This window comes from Otolemur garnettii, unplaced genomic scaffold, assembly GCF_000181295.1.
Source record: "Otolemur garnettii isolate 467f Iridium unplaced genomic scaffold, OtoGar3 scaffold00103, whole genome shotgun sequence".
NCBI classification, from domain to species: domain Eukaryota; kingdom Metazoa; phylum Chordata; class Mammalia; order Primates; family Galagidae; genus Otolemur; species Otolemur garnettii.
In genome coordinates, this window is record NW_003852498.1 from 2,265,033 (window position 1) to 2,275,151 (window position 10,119).

The following is a 10,119-nucleotide window of genomic DNA, read 5'->3' on the forward strand; positions in this document are numbered from 1 at the left end:
GTTGTTTTGGCAGGCCTGGGCTGGATTTGAACCTGCCACCTTAGGTGTATGTGGCTGGCGCCTTAGCCACTTGAGCCACAGGCGCCAAGCCAAAAAGTCTATTTCTTTAAGAACTAAATTTGACCTGACTTAAAGACAAAATTTATGGCTATGAATCACTACTATAAAGACAGCCTTTGACTCAACAACCTATACTGAGCAGCACAAATACTACCTTTGGGACTGAATGAGATAAGAGCATAGTGTGGGAAGGGGAGGAAATACCTTTATAAAGTGTTGAGGTAAGACTCACCCTTAAGGAGCCTTTATAATCTAGCAAAACATGAAAGTTCAGACTAATAAGATCAAAATGTAGTACAGTAATTGTTCATATAAAAGATCACACTATAAACAATTCTTAGTTTTTGTGTAACATATGTAGACACAATTGTCAAGGAAGGAAACAAACTTTTCAGATATGTATGGTTACCAGTAGTTATTTCAAGAGAAGGATGCTTGGCAAAAAGTTTTTAATTTCTCAACAATTTCATAGAATTCCAGACTTAAAGTGAGTTTTTCTATAAGTTTATAATTTCTAAGACATCCTGGAAGTTTTTATTGTAAGATCAACAGGTATGGGCTACAGTCTCAATCCATCACTGATAAAGTATTAACTTCCTATTTTGTTGTAATTATAGACAAGAAAAGTATGCCTCTTCATCAAACAAGCTACTGAGTACTACTATACATTTTTTTATATCACAATGAAGGGAAAGTCATTTAAGATTATTCAAAGCTATTCTTTTGTAACCATTTCCTGAAACAGGCAAAGACAATCAAATTTAGGTTCTAAATTTTGATATATGAACAGCAAATAAGGCATTTTATGGACATAAACGGCAAAAATTAACAGCATCTCAGTGGTAGAAAATATCTACTTAAATATCAGCCATGAAATTATAGCAAGGTTAGAATTAATGTGCATTAAGTACTCCATCCTGAAGCAAGTAACCAAGAAATAGTATCTCAAATGAGATACACTGAAAGGTTAATGACAAATTCATGTATGAAAAGTTGGAGTTCTATGAATGACACAAAAGATGTTGAAAACTAGGAGACATGAATGTGTTATTTGAAGTATAAATATACTTCAGTGAACTTTTCCCTTCCCCACCTAACAAAGCTGAGGGTACAGTTCTGAGTATAAATCTAATAATGTAATCTGCCTAATAAGATACTTAGTTAACATATCCCCACTTTATTACAATATTCAATTTTTAAGATCACTGGTATGGTAGCAAGATCCATTCAAGACTACAAAATTTTCAATTGAAGAATAAAAATAGATTAATCTTGATAACTTCCAAATAATGGTTTGGCAAGGGAAATGAAATAGTATAAAATAGATGTTTCCTCTACTAGATTCAGTATCTTGAAAGGTAAAAGTCATAAATACCAGTTTTAATATGCTTGTTTTCTCTACTCAAAGGAGAGACTCAGGGAAAATGACATTTTCCCTCATTTTTATCCCCTTTAACTAGACTATGATGCCTAACAGATTATGAACTTAGTTGAAATGATGATGGAACGATTATCCTTTGGTATCTGTGGTCCTTAGACAGGGACTATATACCCTGGAACAAAAATGCTTAGTTCAATATTCAATATTTTAATGTTTATTTCCTGAGAGAAATTTAGTGAATACCCATATGTGTAGCTATACTCTTTAAAAATTGTGAACATTTTTATATAAAGCTAACTCAAAATGTCAAAACCCACATACACAACACAGTTAGCTAGTAATATGTACACTATTCAACAGAAGAAACTGCCATTAAAAAAATTGTATAAGCCAATCTACAATTTGACAATTTAGTCTGAAACATTTATCAGTTAGGAACCCAGTTTATTCTTTAACAGAAGGATTATAGCAAAATGCTTTGAGGAATCCTCAAGAATAGATTGTATCTTGGATAATAAGGGCCACCCAAACCCAGGAGTTAAGGTTTGACAGAGCAATCTAGTGACACATAGTGTTCACCTTTTTTCAAATTAAAAGAGGTCATTATACTGTATGATCAGCATCCTTCAGTCACAACTGCTCTACATAGTAAGTTAGCTAGTTATAGACAAGCCTTGAAGACCACCAAAATACCCAAACAACCCTTCCCCCCATGTAAGACAGTCTATCCACCCTATTATCTAGTAGTTAGGGGAAGGAAGTATGTTTTATTCACTGTAAGCTAGCTATAAACACTTAACTGGCACATGGTAGTTTTCAGTCTTTGACGAGACTACACACACACACACACACACACAAATTCAGTTTTACTTTCAAAACATGTACTAGGTAAAATCTCATGTTTTTTTTTTTACAAATTACAAATCCCTTTACAAATTATCTTTAACCTAGAAGCCCAATTCCTATTATTTAATGTAAAGGAGAGCTTATTTCAGGTAGTAAAAACTAAAACCACATTCATTATAAAGTAGAACCTGAAATGGTTCAACAAAGAGCTAGGGCTCTCCAAGCCTTACTCCTTTCGTGAACTTCACTCACTAGCTGTGTGATAAGACAAGTAACCCCTCTGTGACTTTACCTCATCCATAAAATTCTCACATCTATTTCACATGGCTGTCTCTCTGAGGATTAAATGAGTTAATACTAGAGGGCTTAGAAACAGTACTTGGTACCTAGTAGAGACTATGCTAAGCCTTAGCTATTATTAGTAGCAGGCAGTAATACATGGAAAAGAAAACTTTTGAATGACAAAAACCTGAAGGATATGAAAGTATAGTGGTTAAGAGCACACTCTAGAGCCAGGAGGCCTAGATTCTAAACCCAACTGCCATGATATGAACCTGGGGACCTGGGTCTGTACCTTGGTTTTATAATTTCAAAATGTAGATATAATTGTACCTACTAAGTTTGTTGTATTGTAATGTTTCCTGACATACTGCAAACAATGAAAACATGAGCCGTTTAGGACTGCTTCACATTAGATTTTACATAAAGTTCTCCTCAAATGTCCCCCAAGCACCCCTACTGTATTCATTTTGTTTAATGGGAGTGGTAACATTTGTCTATGGCTCCCAAACACTCCCTAATCAACTTGGAGTATCACTTTGACTTGTTTAATAGCCCCATTTAAGGCCACACAACAGCTTGTCCAAATAAAGCATACAGTAAGAAACCATAATTGTTTGGTTTAATCAAGCTTATTTTAAGAACATAACTTAAGAAAAAAAAGTATAAATTCAAAGGCTTAATCAAAGTAATAAAGGTTAAATGTAATTCAAAAAGCCTTTCTGTAACCTTAGTGAGGAATGCAGATATACTTAAATATCTGAAATCTGAATTTTTCAGATAAAGAGGTACATACACAGTATTGACACCAATGGCTATTTGACCCCTATTTCTAGATCAGAGGTGCCTATAAGAAAGAGCCAACAGCCCCCTCACTAAAATTTTGCTCAGACTGGGGTTTTTTAAAAAGCTTCCTCACGTGATTCTAACATTACCAACTGAAAACCAAACCACATGAACATGTCAAGATTTTCTGTTAAGTTGAATCAATGTCTCAACCACACTGGCTTTTCCAATCTGTAAAGTGTGTTTTTATGTCAAAGTTTCTGTATTCTATAAATCTTTAAAATATTTTCAATAGAAGAAAACCAGGAATATTAGACTAGAAGTCAAAAGTTCTTCAGTAAAAAAGGTTGAGGATTTTAAGTTGTAACATTAAAATAGCAATAATAACTGAGTGTCAGGTGCCAAGTGTGGGTTCAAAACCACACACTGACACATTCAATTCTCAAAAAAAAAAAAAAAAAACCCCCTAAACACAAAAAACTAGGAACTAAAATTTGTTTTGCTCACTGCTGCCATTTCAATGTCTAGAACACTGCTTGGTACAGATGAAGCACAAATATTCAACAAATACCCATCTTGCAGAGGAATATACATCAACTTGCCCAGAGCTAGAAATCTAACTGAAGTTATTTTTGCTCCAATGTTCACACTTTTAACCATTATGTCATATTGCCTCTCTAGAACTTTAAAAATCATTAAAGTGGTGTCACAGCAGCTGGGTATCACCTGTAAAAGAAAAAACATCCATGAGACCTTCCTTTAAAGTGTACTGTTCTACATATGCAAATACCACATCTCAGTGGCCCGAACTAATTCCCATAAATAAAAGGTTTTAATTTATACTGAATGTTGTGTTCTTTCCATTAAGGGTGCCATAAAATATACCTATGCTTCTGCAATGCGTTGCTGGCCTTTAAAGTGGCCACAAAAAGTTATTTAAAAATAATCCCTTTTTACTCTTAACTTTCAAAAAAGTTTTCCTTTTCCTTCATCTCCCAAGATTTAAACCCGTATTTCACAGAACCCACAATGACAATACAATGACGGCCTAAAACAAAATTCAAGATTTCACTATCAGTACATTAAGAGTTAATATTTAAACCTTTATCTTTCATAAGACACTAGTTTTGCCAAATACACTCCAGGACAACAGCATCAGTTTTATTTTCGTAGAGGCAACTTGCCATTCCCTCCCATTAAAGTCTTTTTGAAAAGCAGCTTATCAAAACCAAAGTTTCTAACCTATAACACCCCACCCCCCGCCATTTTTCTAGTAAGGCTGAATTTATTCCATGACATTTTTTTCAACTTAGCTGTAAATACTCCACCCTTCTGGATTGTGCAAGAATCAAACACACCACACATACACAAGTTACCAAAAAAGGGAAATACAGTCTGAGGGTTTGAATTTAGGTAAGCCTTGAGTAGAGCATCTTAGAGCAGTGCAGGACCTTACGTAAAAATTAACATTTAACAAAGAATATTATTTCACATCATTACGAAGGGAGATGCCGGAAAGAGCCTGAACCAGTTAAAGCAGCCGCCATCTTAAAATGCGGGACAGAAGTTAGAGCAAGAAAATGAGACTAAGCCACTGGAGGTGGAGGTTCCGCTCTCACTCCCAGAGCTCCGAAAAATCCTAGTTTTCAACTCAAATCGATAATTTACTATCAAACCACACTTAAGTAGCTAAACAATCTTCCTCGAGGGTGTTACTAAATGAGATGAGGCAAAAATAGCTACACCTAGCTTTCTCATACTGCCAATCCACCCCTTCTCCCGCCTCCCCCAGCCAAGAAAAAAAGAGAGCTTCCAGAATGCTTTTACATCAGTTCCCGGTGTGCCTCTGATAAATAGCTTCGGGTAAAAAGCTGCAACTACAAAACATAGGAAGTGGCAACATTGTGTCATTCCACCTCCTCCCAACCCCTAATTCTTGTGTAACCTACCCAAAGTCGAACAAGTTTCTCACTAGACTCATTCACAATCCTTCAGCAACCAAGAAATTTCTACCCGGACCCCCCAGTAAAGTTCGCAACCCGCCACATCTCTTTGACCTTCTCTCCTCCGAGTTTCTTTTCTTCCCCCGCGCCCCCCGCCTTAATCTCATAATTAAAATAAGTTTTCAAGCATGAAAAACAGAAAACGCCATGACATCTGAAGCTTCTCTCTGCAATTCGGACCCCAAAAGCACTAACACTTAAAAATGAAAACTGAGGCGACTTTAATCACTCTCCCCCACCTTTTTTGTACCGATTCCACTGAAACACTCAGAATAACACCTCACCCTGCCACAAGAGCTCTAGTTCCCCAGCTTTAAACTTCAATTCTTGGTAAAGTACATCCGCGTTTTCCATCCCCCAATGGAAGAAGTGACCCAAGGAGAGGTATTTTCAGACTTAGACTTCCCTCCCGCCCCCACGCTTTCCATCGGGCCTGAGCCTTCTTTTCCTCCAACGACCCCATTCCTTTCAGTCCCCAACGAGTTACCTTATTAATCCGTTTCAGCGCCATAGTCTGTGCTTTTCGTCTGGCTCCTCACTATCCCGGTGTGTGCTCAAAGGTCCGGCCAAAACTCTTGATTATTCGGGCGACGGGGAAGGATTGTCTTGTCTCACACCGGCTCTGCCAGACACAGGCGCCTTTTGCAAAAACGGAGCAGATCAGCACTCGCACAGGCCCCAGAGAGACCCTGATGAAGCCCTTAAAACGGTCGCGATCCGGGGTGGGTGGGGTGCGTGGCAAGCCAAAGCCACCAACAGCCTCTATGCCGTGCTTCGGGCCGAAGTGGGGGCGAGGGTGACAGGAAGAGCGTAAGGATGGGTACAAGTCTAACTCTCTGGCCTCTCGAAAGGAAGAGACCCGGGTGGGAGAGGAAGAGGCGTAGGAGAAAAGGGTGGGTGCGGGGCAGGGTCCGGAGCCCAGCAGAGGAGGAGCCGGGGCCTAGTCGGCGCTATGCCGGCGTCACTAGGGCAAAGAAAGGCAAGGGGGAGGGGAAGGAGACTCCGGGCTGACGCCGGGCTTCTTTCGGTTGCTGCCCAAAGGTGCGGCCAGGGAAGGGAAGGAAATGAAGGAAGACAAGATTGTAATGTGTTGCTGTCCCCGCAGCGAGAGCTATTCTGTGTCGCCCCTGACGCCACCGTACACTCCGCCTTCCAGCGCGCTCCCGCGCGAAGCCGCCCAGCCACCTCCACCACGCGCCCGTGCTGCCCGAGGCTCCGGCTTAGGCGCGAGAACGCGCCCGTGCCCCCTCCCCCTTAAGCAGGCGAGGCTCCGGCCTCTCCAGCCTTCCCACCCTACTCCACCCAACCGGCTGGCCACTCAAGCCACTCAGGGCCCGTATTTCCCCTCTTACCCGGCCGGCCACTGGGCCGGCCTCCTTTCCCTTCCCCTAGTGGTCCACACCCACGCGTACAGAGGGGCCGGGGCCTCCCTCAAGCTGCGGCCTCGGCCTCCTCCCCGCGCGGCAGCTGGTGCCTCCCCGGCCCTACGGGGCTCACGCGCACGACACAGCCACAAGATGTCCGCTCTGACGGAACTACTGCCAGCTGCCACGCTCCGCCCCTCCCCCTCCTCCTGCCTCTTCACCGCCGCGTATCAGTCCGCCAACGCCGCCGTCGCGAGCACAGGGCGAATGTAAGTGTGAGGGAAGACGGTTTACTTCCCACGTCTAGAGCCGAGCGAAGTCGTGCCACCCACTTTTCCTTCTTTTTGGAACAGCACCTTCTTACTAAACAGACTGGAGGTTGGACTGGGAGGGCCGGGGACGGAGGCGGGTCATGGGCTGGGGGGGAGGGTAGGCGAGTGGCGGAAACCCTTAGACCCAGAGAAGCATCGAGAACCGGAAGGAGACCATGGGAGGAAGGTAATAGAAGCGGCAGCTGCGCGGTCGAGCCCCTTGCCCCTCCCAACAAGCGTCCCCCAGTTTCCTCACTTGGTGTTGAGGCGAATCTCGCGAGAACCTCGTGGCTGGCTAACCGGAGCAGTAGCGCTGCAATGACTTAAGGGCAGTTTTGTGCTGTCTTCCGGACGGAGGCCCGCCTCCAAATCCACGGGTTCTCGCGAGATGCAGTGAGACACCGGCTCGAACTGGGGCGGGTCTCCGCCGGGAAAGCACCGCCCCTGAATGCTTATGCAGGTGGGTGGGAGAGGAAATGGAATTCCCCGGACTGGTAAGAGCGCGCGTTGACACATCCTCTCTCGCGCGCCCAATCAGGAATGTATGGTGGGAGGTACCATGGATTAATTACTAGATACCTTTAGTCTAGGTTGAGCAGGGCCTTTGAGGTTTTTCATGGAGCAGGTGAGCCACGTTTGCTCGCAGGCCCTCCTGGGTTGGTCAGCCAGTGGGAAGAGGCGCCGATCTAATTGGCAGCAGTTTTAAATAGACCCAGCTGGCCGCTGATAAGTGCTCCCATGATCATGGAGGATCAATACTTGAGAAGAGTAGGCCCATATACCGGTTCCCAGAGTTAGTAGAGCAGCCGCTGAATAGAGCTTAATTGTGAGTTGATTAGGGTGAAGAGAGGGTTAGGGGCGAGCTGTTTCTCTCTGTAATTAATCGCCTCCACGCGCCAAGATTTAGGCATGGGAACACGCTTGGTATCTTAATACCTTTTTTCTCCTGTTGCGGTATTTCACTTCTTGAGCCATAAAGTGGAGAAATCAAGAAATCTGAGTTTAGGGGTCAAAGTACTTCCTGAAATGTCGCGGGAATGGGAGCGGTTTATATGGATTGGATTGGTCTGTTTTAATTGAATCTGCCGAGTGTAAAGTATAGAGAGGGCGATTTTGCTCTCCTGCCGGCAAAAGATAGTACGACTTTAATTTTTAAAAGGAATTTAGAGGTTAAGCACTGACCAGGTTAAGGTTTTCCAGCATTCCTTAATGATCCAGTTACCGAGATGGAGATCTTTGTTACACGGAAAAATAAATTTCCTTGAAATTGTTGTAGAAAGTATGACTTAGTAAAAAACTTAACATCATTAATGACCTAATTATACTCCTTAAATGACCATGTAGTGTCACCCTTGCAATTAGTCAAATTGTTAAACTGTTTCTCAAACTAGTGTCCGCAGGAACCACCTGAGTTCTGAGATTTTGTTCTAAATACAAGTTTGATGTAATAGGCTGGGGTGGACCTTGAGATTCTACAGTTTTAGCAGGCTCCCAGGTGATACAGATTTCTCTGGTTTAATGAAGACATTGCACTATTCCTCTTCCCTGAATAATCTTTCTTTTGTTCTCTTTTCTAGCTAGCCAAATACATTAGAAGTACAGGATTTAGGCATGGGATTGAGGACAAAATCCAAGTTTGAGTTTTTGGTTATTGCTTCCCATTTGTGTCATAGTGATCTGGTTACTTACCTTCTGAGTCTCTTCAACATTGAACACGGTGTAATAATTGTCTTTTCTTACAGGGTTATTGAGGAGTTCAAATGTCATAATGTATGTGAAAGGACATTGTAGACTCTGCAGTGCTTTCAACATGGAAGTTATTAAAGTTGCCTGTCAGACATTAATTGGCCACAGGATAAAACAAATTTATGGTAATAATGTAGGTAACATTTATAGAACTTATCATGTACCAGGTACTGTGCTTATTAGTCTCCTTTATAAATAAATAAAATGAGGCACATGAGAAGTTTATTCCAAGGTGACACAGCTAATAAGTGACATAAGTAGAATTTGAACCTGCACAGTTAGGTTAGAAGAACGTGGGCGGCATCTGTAGCTCTGAGTAGGGCACCAGGCGCATATATGGAGGGTGGCAGATTCAAACCTGGCCCCTACCAAACTACAAACAAAAAATAGCTGGGCCTTGTGGTGGGTGCCTGTAGTCCCAGCTACTCGGGAGGCTGAGGCAAGAGAATCGCCTAAGCCCAAGAACTGGAAGTTGCTGTGAGCTGTGAAGCCACAGCACTTTACCCAGGGCGATAAAGTGAGACTCTGTCTCTAAAAAAAAAAAAAGTTAGGAAAATGTATCAAATGGAATTTCTTTTTTTTTTTTTTTTAATTTTAAGCATAACTAGCTTCTTTATTAAAAAAATTTTCTTTTGGTTTTAAAGGGAAAAGCATCAGTTTCAAGATGGGTTTGGTCTTCAGTTGAGTTGGACAATAACACAATCAGACAAAACCGTAAGACACAACTTGTTTCCAACATCAGGAAATGGCACTGAGTATACATTTTTCCCACTTTTTTTTCCTGTGGAAAAACAACTCAGTAATCAATGATGGAGAAAATATTTTCCAGGAGTAACAGAATATCTATATAGTCAAAAAGAATCATTTTTTAACATATTGCTATGATCTTCAAAAAATATAAAATTAAATTTACAAAAAACTGGAAGACCAAATATAAGCAGTCTGGTATTTGCTTCAGTGACCAGCACTATTATGATCTCTATCAAAAAAGCAAGGAGTTCATGGATCTCAAGCATCTTCAGTGACTGCCAGTATAACTTGTAACTACTGTCCTTGCTTCTTTGAGAGGTACCTTTCCCAATATTTGTTGGAATTTCATATTATCTCTTAATTTAGAATATAAGAGAGTAGGGGGTTTTATAGTTGTACTTTAAGTGCCACACAGATCTAATTTTACTTGACTTATTTCTCCATTTGTTTTGTTCCTTCAGAAGCCAAAGTACAAGGATGGTGGGAAACATTACTACCTATTCAAAGGGAACTCACAATATCCAAGGAGCTCCATGAAGCAAAGCCCCAGAGAAGTCAATTTGTATTAAGTTAAACTACTTTCAGTGTGAAAG

The 10,119-nt window shown here is 41.5% G+C and overlaps 1 protein-coding gene across 5 annotated transcripts in view; it reads right to left on the reverse strand.

Moving 5' to 3' along the window:
* The window catches only part of UBE2D3 (ubiquitin conjugating enzyme E2 D3), a 35,012-nt gene extending 27,519 nt beyond the window's left edge, over positions 1-7,493 (reverse strand). Inside the window, exons 1-2 of one of the 5 annotated variants that reach the window (XM_023517038.1) lie at positions 7,287-7,493; positions 5,843-5,994 (exon numbers count right to left, since the gene is read on the reverse strand). In XM_023517038.1, coding sequence (XP_023372806.1) covers positions 5,843-5,866 — 24 coding nt within the window. In that variant the 5' untranslated portion in view covers positions 5,867-5,994; positions 7,287-7,493. Of the gene's footprint in view, positions 1-5,842; positions 5,995-6,767 lie in introns of all 5 variants that reach the window. The other 4 variants (XM_023517039.1, XM_023517041.1, XM_012809286.2 and 1 more) reach the window with 4 other exon arrangements.
* Positions 7,494-10,119: the final 2,626 nt, after the last annotated feature.